The sequence below is a fragment of the Cervus elaphus genome, chromosome 12 (assembly GCF_910594005.1).
Source record: "Cervus elaphus chromosome 12, mCerEla1.1, whole genome shotgun sequence".
NCBI classification, from domain to species: Eukaryota; Metazoa; Chordata; class Mammalia; order Artiodactyla; family Cervidae; genus Cervus; species Cervus elaphus.
The window spans coordinates 23043171-23058792 of record NC_057826.1 but is presented as its reverse complement, the minus strand read 5'-3'; the positions used below and the strand labels follow the sequence as shown (position 1 = coordinate 23058792).

Here is a 15622-nt window from a genome sequence, read left to right as displayed (position 1 = left end):
GCCTTTGATGAAAGTAAAAGAAGAGAAAGAAAAAGTTGGCTTAAAACTCAGCATTCAGAAAACTAAGATCATGGCATCTGGTCCCATTACTTCATGGCAAATAGATGGGGAAACAGTGGAAACAGTGACAGACTTTATTTTTTGGGGTTCCAAAATCACTGTGGATGGTGACTGTAGCCATGAAATTAAAAGACGCTTACTCCTTGGAAGGAAAGTTATGACCAACCTAGACAGCCTATTAAAAAGCAGAGACATGACTTTACCGACAAAGGCCCGTATAGTCAAAGCTATGGTTTTTCCAGTAATCATGTATGGATAAGAGAGTTGGACCATAAAAAAGGCTAAGCGCCGAAGAATTGATGCTTTTGAACTGTGGTGTTGCAGAAGACTCTTGAGAGTGCCCTGGACTGAAAGGAGATCAAACCAGTCAATCCGAAAGGAAATCAATCCTGAATATTCACTGGAAGGACTGAGGCTGAATCTGAAGCTTCAATACTTTGGCCACCTGATGTGAAGAGCCAACTCATTTGAAAAGACTCTGATGCTGGGAAAGACAGAAGGCAGGAGGAGAAGGGGATGACAGAGGATGGGATGGTTGGATGGCATCATCGACTTAATGGACATGAGTTTGAGCAAGCTCCAGGAAATGGCCAAGGACAGGGAAGCCTGGTGTGCTGCAGTCCATGGGGTTGCAAAGAGTCAAACACGACTGAGTACACACACACACGTATACACACAGACTAGGGGACAAGGGACAGGTGAGGAAGGAGACTTACTATTCATTGTTAGCCCTTTGGTATTATTAATAATTCAAATTTATACTATGTGAATGATTACCTATTCAAAGTGAGTGAATGCACACATGAATGAACATAAGAAGTCTCCTTGACAAACTCCACAGGACTTGTTTTGGGGCTTCCTTAGCAATATTTCCAGTCTTGAAGGGGACAGAGGCCAGTTTCCCACACACAGTTTGGGGTTGATCTACTCCAATCCTCAGGAGGTATGAGTCCATGTGTAAGCTCATGAAGTCCCAGTAACCCTGTTGAACTTTCACCCTTGGCCTCCTGAACTACATGAGTCAGCTTTCCACAGAATCTGGGCTCTCAAAGTTGTGCATGAGATTTACTTGGAGGCCTTATTAACTGCACAACTTTTCAGGCTAATCTCCAGACACTCAGATTCAAACGTGGGGTGCAGCCGGGGGCACCGCCACCTGGAATGAAACTTTCAAAGCCCCTTGGGAGAAACTCTGGTGAGTCTGCCTGTGTTCAGAACTAGCCTGAGAGCCTGCCGGATTGGGGAAGAAAGCTGTTCTGAAACGTGGAAGTTTCCCTGCAATATTCTTCATATTCATCGTCTTTACCCCATATCCACCTAACTAAAACCTGAGTACTCCACCCCCCCACCCCCCCGCAGGTTTAGGATTGTGTTGGTGAGTGCAGGGGCTGCAAGAGTGCACGGTGAGCTGCCCGCGCAAGCGACGTCCTGTTTGCCTTTCCGGTTCCTCGGCCGGCCGGCTCCTTTAAAATAAATAATACGTGCATGCATACATACAGACGTACGGACGCAAGCAAGTTACCCTCTAGACTGCGGTGAGTTTTGTTTTTTCCTTCATATTACACATCAGAACTTTGGTCTCCCAATGGGACAGACTCTTTGAAATAAGGATTTCTGCTCCAAATATCCAGGCGTGACGGTTCCTGCAAGTTGTTCGGCCAATGAGGGAATCTCCTTTTAGGGAGGGACGGGGGAGGGTCTGGTCTTGAGCCCCATCCAGGGAGGGTCTCAGGCTGGTTGGGAGCTGAGGAGATGCTGGGGCGCCCCGGCCGCCCCAGGTGGCCGCTGATTCGGCCTCTGCAGAGAGCTCGGGGCCGGAGCTCGGGACACGTCTCGGCCCGCGGGACCCCGCCGCCGTCCCCGCCGCCCCAGGGACGAGCCCGGCGGTGCCGAGAGGAGGGAGGCTGGAGCCTGCTGAGGTCATTTCCTGCGCCTCTCCGCGAGCCGCCCCGCGAGCCAAGCCTGGCGCTCTGCCTCTAAGGAGCGGGCGGGGAGGGGGCGCGGCGGAGTATTGAATGGGGCGCTGCGAGGTCGGCTCGGCTTTTGTGCAGCCAGCGGGCGGGCAAACCTCCCAGGCCAGCCCGGCCCGCCCCGCCCACGCCGACCCCTGCTGCCGGGGAGCGGAGACCCGGCGGCGGCGGCGGACTCGGGAGAGATCGACGCAAGGTCAGCGGCGGACGCGCGCGGGGGGCGCCCGTGTGCCCGGTGCGCAGCGGAGACGCCCGGGATCTGGCTGGAGGTGAGCGGCCCCCGGGAGCCCCGCGGGCAGAGATGGGGTGGGCGCGGGGGTGGAAGTGAGGGTTCGCTGGCCGGGGAGGGTGTTTGGTTAGACTGAGACAGGATCCGCTGCCTCTGGCGGAGGGCGATTCCGGAGCAGGTGCCTCCCTACCTGGAAACAAGCTCCTAGCAGCCAGGAGCGCTAGGAGCGGAGCGTCGGGCTTGGGGAACTGGCACCGCCAGGAGAGGAGTAGCGTTCCTGGAGAGGATCCGGAGTGTGGGACCGGCTCGATCCAGTTGCCCCCGGGAAGGGCCCTCGGAGCGAACCTGCAGGCTTTCCACCGAGTTGCCTGAGCTCTAGCAGGCTCTCAAGTCCTCCCGCTTTCTTCCCGGTCTCATCTCGGGTTATCGCTTCTGTGATTCCTGGGTGGTTCTCTTAGGGTCCCGGTGGATTAGGCTTGATTTATGGAGGCAGGTCAGCCAAACAGAAGAGAAAACCAGTCGGGCGCCAAATGACAGCAGGAACTTTGCGTCCTAGGAGCCTTAGAGAGGAATCGGTCACCGGGGCGCAGGGGGTCTTAATGGACATGGCAGGGGCAATGAAGACCCTCATTTGGGAGTAGATCTGCTCTCTGTTGGATCTGTCTCTGGTGGTTTAGTCGCTCAGTCATGTCCGACTCTTTTGAGACCCCATGGACTGCAGCCTGCCAGGCTCTTCTGTCCATAGGATTTCCCAGGCAAGAATACTGGTTTGGGTTGCCATTTCCATCTCCGGGGAATCTTTACCCACCGAGGGATGGAACCTAAGTGTTGCGGGAAGTCTCCTGCATCCCAGGCAGAGTCTTTACCAACTGGGCCACCAGGGAAGCTCTGGATCTGTTCCTGCCAGGGGATAAATAAGCTTTTACTATGAATACACTTCATGAAACTTCAGGACAAAGCTTTAGTTCTGGCTAAAACTTCTGCTTGAAAGATCGTTTTAATATCAATTTCAGTGGAAAAGTTGTTTGTTCCTTCCTTAAACTTTTTGGACTGTCTTCTATGCTGCAGACGTTGTGTCTGTGGTAACTTCACTCAACTCTTTATAGAACATCACTTTGAGTGTTTCTGCATGATATTATCTCCGTTTTATAAAGGAGGAAACTAGGACTCAGAAAAACAGTGACTTGCCCAAGGTCACATAACTGAAAAGTGGAGGAGGCAAGACTCAAATGGAAGCCTCTTAAACTGCATTTACATCGCTGTTCACCGCTCTCCTTCTCCACAGGCTGCTGAGGGGGCCTGTTCAGAGCTGGGTTACTCATTGAAACTAACAAGTGCGCTGAGAAAATGCCTCTGGCACCCCTTCTGCCCTCTCCAGAAGGCATCAGCTATGGGAAGAGGTCACTGCTCGCAGAGGAGTGCTCCATACTGTTCCCATCTTCTCTCTGTGAGGCTGTGTGTGTGTGTATTGCTTCGTCGTGTCTGACTCTTTTGGAGCCCATGGACTGTAGCCTGCCAGGCTCCTCTGTCCGTGGGATTCTCCTGGCAAGAATACTGGAGTGGGTTGCCAGTTCCTTCTCCAGGGGATCTGTCTGACCCAGGGATCAAACCCAGATCTCTTATTTCATACACATGTATGAAAAACCCTTCATCAAAAACGAATTAAAAACTGACTACCTCTGTGGGGAAATTGGTGCTTATTGCTGACTGGAATATGAGTTAGAATAGCCTCAGGGGAGAGCAGTTGGAACTCTTTGGCCATTGCAAAATGTACATCACTCAGCGGTCCAGTTCCATTTCTGAGACTTTATCTTTGAGATAAACTGTATTTCATACATGTGTATGAAATAATGAAATATGAAATAATGTCTATTCATTGAATATTCATTGCAGCATTGTTTTTATGAAAGATTTATAACAACCCAAGTGTCTGTCAATTGGGGACTCAAATGAAATCATGTAATAGCCACACAAGAGAATACAATATAGCTCTTAAAAAGCATGAGGGAAGAACGGGGCAGGTATATATTATTATATATGCACACTTTTTCTCTGGTGGCACAGTGGTAAAGAATCCACCTGCAATGCAGGAGACGCAGGGGACATGGGTTTGATCCCTGAGTCAGGAAGATCCCCTGGAGGAGGAAATGGCAATCCACTCAGTACTTGCTGGGAAAATCCCATGGACAGAGGAACCTGGTGGGCTGCATTCCATGGGGTTGCAGAGTCAGACTGAGTGAGCATGCATGCATACACACATACACACGTATAGGAAGCTCTCTGAGTTATATTAAGTACAGTGTGTATAGTGTACCACCATTTGCTTGTGTGTATGTGTGTGCAACATACATATGGACACTTGTATATGCAGGAAACATCTCAGAAAGACTCAAATCCTCCTAACAGTGGTTGCCTCTGGGGAAAGCTATGCCTGGAGCTCAGGGGTGGGAAGAAGCCTTACTTTGTACCATATACTCTTTTGCTTAGTATTCAAAAACAAAGAGGTAAATAATTTTTTTATTTGGCCACGATGCACAGCATATGGGATCTTAGTTCTCCGACCAGATATCGAACCCATGCCCCTTGCATTGGAAACCCAGAGTCTTACCCACTGGACTGTCAGGGAAGTCCTGAGATAAAAGAATTTTTAAAAATCTTCTGACCTGTTCTCTGATCATGGTGGTGAGCACATCTCCAGGTATGCCCAGGGCACTGTTGGTTTGCCTCTTGCTTGTTGATAATAGCTGTTTTTTATTGAGTACTTCCTGTGTGCCAGGCTTTTGTATTATAATCTCTCCCTTGATTCTCAAAAAAATCCAACATAGTATGGCCTATGAAATTGCCAATTTTGAAAGTAAAAAAATGGTTAAGTGTTGACAGTTTCACATGGTTCGAACAAATATTATTATGCTCCTTTCAAATATTATTGCCTTCAATTTCAAATAGGTTCAGAGAAGTCAAGCAGATGGTTGAAGGTCACAGTTCGTTCTTGAGTCAGTATTCAAACTCAGGTCTGTTTGGTGCCAAAACTCAGGATCTTAAGTACTACACTCTGCCATTTCTCTTTGTTGGTTTTTGTCTGAGGGATGCTATATTCCTGGATCTCTTAGCCCCTTTTGGGATTTATGTCCCAGAAGTCTGTACCATGCTCACCTTTTCCTGACTCTCCCACCATTGTGAAATGGGATGCTCACTCAGCACCCAAAAGAGGTAAAAATGCATGTTGTTGGCTTGATCAGATGACAGTGGGAGATCAGATCAGAGGGAGCTGTGCCCCTGTGTGCACTCACCCTTCCTCCGGCTTCGTCCCCAGAAAGAGAGCTTTTCCTTGCCGAGAGCTGGGCAGGTGGTCAGCCTCATCTGCACAGCCCTTTCAGAAGCCCACTGCTAGTGAGTGGGAATCATGGAAGGTGCTCACGCTCAGAGAGTGAGCCACAGTGTGGTGACCCAGGAGAGCCTAGTGGAGACTGCACCAGAATGTAGCCCCTGTTATCTTCTGATGCCCCCTGCAGTGCCTTTAGGCACTTGCTCTGATTGGCCGTCTTTGCAGGAAGGTTCCAGGATATTCAGACTATAGACCTGAAACCTCACAAACCGCAGGGTCTTTGTTCTTTGTGTCTCCAACCTCACACATAGGAATCACCTAACAAAAGTTGGTTAAGTTAAATTTACTGTCAACATTTTGTCCATTTCTGGTCCATATCCCTAAAGTTTCCAGAGCTATCCCAGGTAAAGTCTGTGTTTTCTCTAATACAGACTGAAGTCACCTAACAACTTCCTCTTGCCTCTTTTCACCACCTTCCACCCATGGCCCCTGCCTCTTGAGGCATATCTCTGCTGACCTCTGTGGCTGTGTCAGTCCAGGGTGCTGGGAGCCTTAGGGAGTTATAAAGCAGGTGCCAAGGCCATGGCAACCATTTGACTCTTGCCTGCCAAGTCATTCAGCATGCTGGGCGCTAGTGGGAATCGAGAACTAGCTTTCACAAGAGCGACTATGAGTTGGTGATCATTATACCTGGCCGGATGGCACATGGGGATTTATTGTATTGTCCTCCCGACTTGTGTGTGTTTGAAGATTCCCAGGATAAAACATGAAACAAACAATTGAGCTGGGGTTTGTCCCCAGCTCACATCTCTTTTGTCATTTCCCCACCTAACGCAGCACATTAATGCTGTATCTTCGTTAGGCTAGCCTGGTACCGCCACTATGGAAGCATCTTCATGGAAAGAGAACAGTTCTAGATGTTGCGAGATCAGGATTCTTAGCCCACCTCTGATACTACTTGCCTCTGTGTCCCTGAGCAAGTCACTGATGTGGGAAGTTTGCTCACCTGTTCAGTGTGAATTATATATCACTTGTCCTCCATCTCGGGGATATTGAGAGGGTAACGAGAGAAATAACACCTGACAACGCAATGCTTTGAAGAGTTAAGGACCATTCTGCAAGTTCATTTCTTCTTATCCTTGCACATCTTTATGGGCGGTTCAAATGCAAGGTGACTTAGCAGCTGAGGTTCATCTTACTAGTATCTCCCCCTAACATCCTGTATACTCAAGCTGCAGCTCCAGCCACCTGCCTGTGTCGAAAGAGCCTCTGGGTCTTGGTTTCACAGCAGGCACCTTGCTCCAGATCCATTTAGAAACCTCTTAGTTCCACTCACATGCTGAGACAAGCTTAACAAGATTGCCAGCTCCTTCACCAGCATCCCCAAGGCAGGGAGAGGATTAAGCTGAGCACTTCTAAAAACCAGGATGACATGAAGATGCTGGATTGGGGAAAGAACTCCTTCCAGACTAGGTATAATCTCAGGTATCACCGTGAGGCAGAGACCAATGACGTAGTTTATTTCCAAAATCCCTGGAGATTTTGATAATTTGGGTTTCTGCCCTCCAACAGAATCTGAGCTGCAGCTTTGGCAATCAGTAAGAGGGGATTAACATTCGCCAAACTTTTTTTAAACAACACAAAAGAATTGAGTTTCTGCTGCCCTTTGGTTTTACTTGGGTGCTTTTACTGCTAATTCTTAGCCCCAGGCTAGGTTGCAAGACTCCAAGGTCCTAACTTTGGGTCTGCCACTTTTTGTACTTAGGCAGGGAAAGTGAAATCCCCTTTAAAGGACAAAGAAAACTAAACATGAAGCCTCCGGGCCTTCTATGGAGGCCCCACAAGGTTCTGTTGTGTCTTTTCAGCTGTGATCTTAGCTCAGAGAAGGTCATGTTTTGTTTTTGTCTTTTGTCTTCCTGCCCGTTCCAGTTGGTCCCAGTCTTTTGAGGTGGGGATCGCTGGGAGGTCACAATGTCGAATTGTTTGGGATGACAGTTCTGGGAGCGCAGGACTGAGGTCATGTGTCCAGTGTTCTGAGCCGCCCAGAACCAAAAGACTCCATCACCTGACCTATCAGTGGTTTCATTGTTGAGCCTTTCTCTACAGGTCTACTGACCCTGTTTTTTAAACAGAAAGGGCACATGACAAATATCCTTGCTTATGGAGGTTAAAGGGTCAGAATATTTGAGACCAGGGTGCCCTGGGAAGTCTAGGGTGTAGGTTCAGGTTTGCACTGAAAATCTTGAGAGAGCCTATAAAATGTTTCATTCTTAACAGTCTGCTCCACTCTTTTTTTGAAAAACAGTGAACACTTTTATTAATTCTTTAATACTTATTTTTGTTTAGTTGGTGGTGCCAGGGTTTAGTTGCAGCATGCGGGATCTTTGGCTGTGGCATGTGGGATCTAGTTCCCTGACCAGGGCTAGAATCCCGGCCCCCTGCATTGGGAACCTGGAGTCTTAACCACTGACCACCAGGGAAGTCTTCTCCATTCCACTCTTTGTGAAATCAATACTTGCAGTTTTTGGATGGATAAGGAGCTCAGTAGCTAAGAGTAGGCACTTTAGAATGAGAATCTCAGCCCTACGGCTTGCCGGCCACAGACTCTGTTCCTCAGAGTCCTCACCTGAGAGTGTGGACTAATGCCCACTCCTTGTCTCATGGGTTCTTGTGAAAATGAAAGAGGCCACTTGTGCCTGGAGTACAGTAAGGACCCAGTAGGTAATAGCTCTTTGTGGTGTATAATGGGAGAAAGATATTGTAGAGGTCACATGTCAGGTGGGAGGCAATACGGGTGGTGAACCTACCAAGGACAGGCTCACTGGTGCCCCAGGGTAGTATTTAGTGACATACAGGAGGTGGCTGGGTTTTCTGAGACCATGTGTCTCCTGAAGAAGGGAAAAGAGATTTTTTTTTAAAATGACAAATTTTTTCATCTCTCTTTTTTTATTGAAGTATAGTTGATTTACAGTGTTGTACTAATTTCTGCTCTACAACAAAGTGACTCCGCTATACACATATATACATTTCTTTTTTAATGTCATTTTCCATTACGGTTTGTCCCAGGAGATTGGATATAGTTCCCTGTGCTATACAGTAGGACCTTGTTGTTTATCCATTCTAAATGTAATAGTTTCCATCTGCTTATCCCAAATTCCCAGTCCATCTCTCCCCCACACCCCTTGACAACCACAAGTCTGTTCTCTAAAGACAAATTTTTATTATGGGAAATTCCAGGCATGTATTCAAGTAGAGAGACCAGTATACCCATCACCCAGTTTCAGAAATTATCAGTGTTTTGACAAGTCTCATTGCATATATCTCTCTCCACCCCAGCTTCTCACCTCTTATTGTGAAGTGTTTTAAAGCAAACCCCAGGCATTACATCATTTCACCTGTAAGCCATATCCATCTCTAAAAGATAACATTAAAATATATTATCAACCTAAGACTCCTGCTTCCACTGCAGAGGGCACAAGTTCAGTCCCTGGTCAGGGAACTAAGATACCACATGCTACACAGCACCGTCCCCGCCCCCAACTTTTTAATGAAAAAAAAAAAAATTATCAACCTAGAAAATTAATAATCATTCTTTAAAATCACCTGATAGTAGGGAGACCATATGTCATGGTTTGGGACCGACAAAATTTATGCTTATTGTCAAGCATAATTATTAAAAGCTCCCTAGAAAGGGGATTTAAAAAGGCCTGGTGATGGATATGTCTCCAGCCCTTCTCTTCTCTGTGCCCCCTCTGCGCCTGTATCTCCCTTCTCATGCACACTTACACATTCTTCTTCATTTTCTCATCCCTGACCCAAGTTTGTTTCTCTAAAATATGTTCAGGAGACATCTGGGTAAATTCCCCTGGCTGGGGATATTCTAGGTGTCTACTTGGCTTGTTCTGAATCTGACTGAAGTGTTTTCTAAAGATCTGTGGTTTCCTCCAGTGTGTGTGCATGCCTAGTCGCTCAGTTGTGTCCAGCTCTTTGCAACCCTGTGGACCGTAGCCTGCTAGGCTTCTCTGCGCATGGGATTTTCCATGGCAAGAATACTGGAATGGGTTGCCATTTCCTCCTTCAGGGGATCTTCCCAACCCAGGGATCGAACCCGTGCCTCCTGTGTCTCCTGCATTGGCAGGCGGGTTCTTTACAGCTGAGCTACCTGGGAAGCCCACGGTTTCCTCCAGAGGCTACAGCAAAGTATCTACCAATTTTCTGGTTTGCATTTTATAACTTAAAGGAAAGTGAGAATCTGTTCTGAAACAGGATGATTTGATGACAACATATGAAATCCCAACTGAATAGAAACTTGTCAAGGAAATTTGAAGCATTACATTTTCACTCCAATTTTTTTTCCCATCTGAAATCTTTTTAGTTGTGAAAAATCAGTACCCACCTGGGAACCACGATTCTATCTCCAGTTAGCCTTGTGATCATGGATGAATCCGTTATCCAGTTTAAGCTTTCCCTAAACACCCTCCCCCTAGCAGTCCTCTCCATTTCTCTACTTCCTTTTATTGATTAGTAATTGTGACTACATTGTAATTTTGCAATTAGACTTTTCCAAAGAGTTGTTTGAAAAGACACGGGGACCTCTTTCATTTCCCTTTGCATCTCCAATGTCTAGAACAGTGTCTGGCACTGAATGTTTTGTTGAATGAACACATTTTTTGTTAAATGGATAATTGAATGAAAAACCAATGAGCCCTGCTTTTCACTTCTGTAATAGGAGACGAGGTTCTCCTCGCGGTTTCTCAGGTTTTGTGATTCCTCACAAAGGTTGCACAGCTGCCTTGTGATGAAACAGGACCAGCTGGGCTCAGAGCTTGCCGGTGCAACAGAGGGAGAGCCAGGCTCGCTTACCTTCCCCGCCCTGTTTCCTCTGCTTTGCGTCCGTCTCCTCCTTTCCCCACCGAACTCCTCCTCACACACTTATCTTTTTCCCTCTCTGTATGCTGGTCCTCAGGGCTCCCTGGAATCCCCACAAGTTGCTCCCATCATGGCAGAACTCACGGTGGAGACGCGGACCAGTGTGGACTGGCAGAAGCGCTACCTGGCTCTAGAAACCCAACTTTTCCGGTTCCGACTGCAGGCCAGCAAGATCAGAGAGCTGCTGGCCGACAAGGTGAGTCCTGGGGAGCAGGTAGTCTCTACGGTCCCTGCAGAAATCACTGTCCGAGAGGAGAGCTGGAGAAGGCCAACTTTCTTTTTCTTTTCATTTTTTGTTTTGTAGAGGTTTGATTGATTGGTTGATTGACTGAAATATATTTGACATATAACATTGTGTAGTTCAAGGTGTACAACATGTTAATTTGATCCATTTATATATTATAATATGACACCATTGCAGCAATAATTAGCTTGTCTATCATATTACATAATTATCATTTCTTTTTAGTGGTTGGAATAATTGTGTTCTAGTCTCAGCAAGTTTGATGATTATAGTACAATGAAAAGCGAAAGTGTTAGTCACTCAGTCATGTCCAACTCTTTGAGACCCCATGGACTGTAACCCACCAGGCTCCTCTGTCCATGGAATTTTCCACGCAAGAATACTCAAGTGGGTAGCCATTCCCTTCTCCAAGGGATCTTAACCCAGGGATCGAACCCGGGGCTCCTGCATTGCAGGTGTATTCTTTACCATATGAGCTCCCAGGGAAGCCCTAGGGTACAATATTGTTGTCTATATTCATTATACTGTGCATTTGATCTCTAGGGCTTATTTAGTACCTGTTGCAGTAAGGTGAACTTTAAAAAATATATATTTATTTCTAATTGGAAGATAATTGCTTTACAACATTGTGTTGGTTTCTGCCAACATCACCGTGAATCAATCATAGGTATACATATGTCCCCTCCCTCTTGAAAGGGCTTCCCCAGTAGTTCAGTTGGTAAAAAATTTGCCTTCAATGCGGGAGACCCCGGTTCAGTTACAGTCGGGAAGATCCACTGGAGAAGGGATAGGCTACCCACTCCAGCATTCTTGGGTTTCCCTTTTGGCTCAGCTGGTAACGAATCTGCCTGCAATGCGGGAGGCTTGGGTTTGATCCCTGGGTTGGGAAGATCCCCTGGAGAAGGGAATGGCTACCCACTCCAGTATTCTGGCCTGGAGAATTCCATGGACTGTATAGTCCATGGGGTCTCCAAGAATCGAACATGACTGAGCGACTTTCACTTTCCCTCTTGAATTTCCCTCCCACTTCCCACCCCATCCCACCCCTCTCCAAAATATGCAGGCAGCTCATGCAGCTCAATACCAGAAAAACAACCCAGTCAAAAAGCGGGCAGAAGACCTAAACAGACATTTCTCCAAAGAAGACACACAGACAGCTAATAAACACATGAAAAGATGCTCAAATTACTCATTATTAAAGAAATGCAAATCAAAACTAGTAATACAAGGAAGGTGAACTTTTAATAAGGTACTTTCCACACTTATAAAATAAAACCCGGGTAGTTTTTTTTTTTTTTCCCCAAAGATCAAAATCTAAGCAATTTACTAATCCGTCATCTGGCATTCTTTCCCACTCTGTATCTCCCTATAACACACCAAAGAAATGCTACAAGTCTTCCTGGTCTTGCATCACTTCTTGAGTCATGTGTGTCTGCAGTGGGGGTTCTATTATTCTCCTAACACTTCTTTCTCAGTGTGAGAAAGAAGATATTTTAGGAGAGTTGTTCCACACGCAGATGTATTTTTGATATATTTGTGGGGAGGAAGGTGCTCGCCACATGTTACTCCTCTGCCATCTTGAAGGTCCCCCCGATATTTTAGGAGAGGAGAATGGATATCTCCACCCTGCTGCTCACCCTCTGTTAAGAGTGTGAACTATGGAAGGCAGCCTGCTTACTGGTGACAAGGACCCAGGCTTTGGATCCAGACTACCTGGCTCTGCCACTTTTTAGCTTTGTGACTGATGGCACGTCCCTTTACCTCTCAGGCAAGGACTCAAATGTCTGCCTACGCAGGAAAAAGGAAAGTCCTTAGTGAAAATGAATATATGATCCACAATGACTAAATACTTGAGAGAATAGCCCACAGTGAGTGAGAGTCCATGTATGCAACAAACTGAACTCAATCTCCCCTGCAAGAATTTCTAATAACTGTTGTTCCAACTGTTCTAAGAACTGTTGGCAAGACACTATAAAGTCCATGAATTCAAAACTACTTAAGGGAATTCCCTGGCAGCCAGTGATTAGGACTGCATACTTTCACTTCTGAGGACCCAGGTTCAGTCCCTGCTCGGGGAACTAAGATCCCACAAGCCACTCAATGTGCCCCCCCCAAAAAATAAAACTATTGAAGACATAATAAAGTAATTGAAAATATAAGACGAAGACAGGACATCATCCAAAAAGATCAGAAAAAGAACCAAATAGGACAGCTAGACATGAAAAATATTTGCACTGAAATGAAATACTCAGTGGCTAGATTAACACCAGATAAGGCGCCGCATGAGAAAGACTTCAGGAATGGAAAGATGGAGCTGAGGACATAACCCAGACTCGAGGGCAACACAGAGAGATGAAGACACAGGCTAAGACGTGGATGCCAGAATGACAAGATCCTTTTTGAAGATTCCAGAAGTGGAGAAGAGAAGCATGACTTCAAGAGATAATGCCTTTAAAGTTTCCAAAGTTGATGAAAGACCTGAAGCCTCAGATTTAGGAAACAGGATGAGCCAGGCAGTACATGTGTTTAAAAAATCCATTCCTTTTCATGTGACATTCCAGACATAAGCAGCCTAACTCTGCAGGGAGGTCTGCACATGTTTGAAGGTGGTTCACCCTCATGTCCACATTCCAGTCCCTTGCCTTTGAGAGCATGACCCAAAGGCTGCCTTCATTCCTTCCACTCACATCCCATTGGCCACTTATTCATGGTTATATCCCACCACCGAGAAGATTGGAAAGTGTAGTCTTTATTCTAGATAACCATGTGCTCTGTTAAAAGTCAGAGCTTCTACCTATATGACAAATAGGGGGAGAAGAGAATGTGGGGAACAAATAGAAGTCTTTAAGTCTAAGTCACTTCAGTTGCTCAGTCATGTCCAACTCTTTGCGACCCCATGGACTGCGCTACACCAGGCTTCCCTGTCCATCACCAACTCCCAGAGCTTGCTCAAACTCATGTCCATAGAGTCAGTGATGCCATCCAACCATCTCATCCTCTGTCATCCCCTTCTCCTCCTGACTTCAATCTTTCCCAGCATCAGGGTCTTTTCAAATGAGTCAGCTCTTTGCATCAGGTGGCCAAAGTATTGGAGTTTCAGCTTCAGCATCAGTCCTTCCAATGAAGATTCAGGACTGATTTCCTTTAGGATTGACTGGTTGGATCTCTTTGCAGTCCAGGGGACTCTCAAGAGTCTTCTCCCAACACTACAGTTTGAAAGCATCAATTCTTTGGCACTCAGCTTTCTTTATAGTCCAACTCTTACATCCATACATGACTACTGGAAAAACCATAGCTTTGACTAGACACACCTTTGTTGGCAAAGTAATGTCTCTGCTTTTTAATATGCTGTCTAGGTTGGTCATAACTTTTCTTCCAAGGAGCAAGCGTCCTTTAATTTCATGGCTGCAGTCACCATCTGCAGTGATTTTGGAGCCCAAGAAAATAAAGTCTGTCACTGTTTCCATTATTTCTCCATCTATTTGCCATAGAGTGATGGGACTGGATGCCATGATCTTAGTTTTTTTTTTTCTTAGTTTTTTGAATGTTGAATTTTAAGTCAACTTTTTCACTCTCCTCTTTCACTTTCATCAAGAGGCTCTTTAGTTCCTCTTCACTTTCTGCCACAAGGGTGATGTCATCTGTTATAGAAATAACAAATAGAATGTATAACCTTCCAATCAGGAGAGTAGCTACTGGAAATGGAATAAAATCTATTAAATCCAGGCAGGGAAGAGAAACAGGAATATAGAAAATAAGGAGTAAATACAAAGCACAAAATGCAGCAGTAGAAATAAATCCATATACAACATTGTAACCAACTATACTTCAATTAAAAAAAACAAGAAATCCAAATATATTGGTCATAAATAGACCTATACAAGAATGTCTATTGCAGCATTGATGCATGAAAAGTTGAAAATATTCTAAATGTTTATCAGTGTGATTGGGTAACTATGTTGAGTATATTTGCACAATAGAATACTACATTGCAGTTAAAAATGAGTCAAGTAAAGCCATATGTATAAGATCAATGAATCTCAAAAACCAACATTGAACAAAAAGGATCAGAAGAATATATATACAAAAATACACTTTATATAAAGTATTAAACCTGCACAAAACAGTAATCTCTGTTGTTGAGGGGTGTTTACAAATGAGGTAAAAATGTAAACATACTCAAGTGTAGGGTACATATATTCGAAAGGAGAGGAGTAACATTGGAGAGAGGAACACTGGAAGCGTCAACTGTCTGTAGTGGTTTATTTCTTAAAAAATCAGAAGCAGATCTGACAAAAATTAAGATTTGACAAAGATGAATAGTGGATACATGTTTTTTAAAAAATTATTCTCTATACATTTCTGTTGGCCTGAAACGTTTCATGATAGAAAAGTAAAGCGTTTTAAAATGCTTTCCTCCCCTATTCCCCAGCAGCCTTAAACACATTATAAATAAACATGTTCTTTTTCCATAGCCCCTTCGATCTGGGGAGGTTGAACTTCTATTGGGTTGGCCAAAAAGTTCACTCAGCATTTTCCATAAGATGATGTGGAAAAACCCAAACGAACCCTCTGGCCAACCCAGTATAATATCAACCCTTTCTTTTCTTCTAGACTGTATTTGCTAAGTAACCAGAATGCTCTCTAAGTACCAGTACTTACCATCTAAGCAACCAGAACGCTCTCCCATAAAGACGTTGGGGGCTCAGGGTGGGACTTGAGTAAAGAAAGGAGAAGCATATAGACTCAGGGCAGAAGAGCCTGGGGGTGTAGGAATGGAGAAGGGAGGGAAAGAAACTTTGACTAGGAATCATGGGCTGGAAGACTTAATCAGGGACTACGGCTGGGGCATTAGCTTGACATCG

General features: G+C 45.5%; 1 protein-coding gene across 2 annotated transcripts in view; it reads left to right on the top strand.

The window, feature by feature from the left end:
• Positions 1-1122: 1122 nt before the first annotated feature.
• Positions 1123-15622, top strand: part of PLEKHH1 (pleckstrin homology, MyTH4 and FERM domain containing H1) — a 53236-nt gene continuing 38736 nt past the window's right edge. Inside the window, exons 1-3 of one of the 2 annotated variants that reach the window (XM_043919287.1) lie at positions 1123-1255; positions 1420-1595; positions 10551-10709. In XM_043919287.1, the coding sequence (XP_043775222.1) occupies positions 10584-10709 (126 nt within the window). In that variant the 5' untranslated portion in view covers positions 1123-1255; positions 1420-1595; positions 10551-10583. Of the gene's footprint in view, positions 1256-1419; positions 1596-1804; positions 2300-10550; positions 10710-15622 lie in introns of those variants that run through there. The other variant, XM_043919286.1, reaches the window with a different exon arrangement.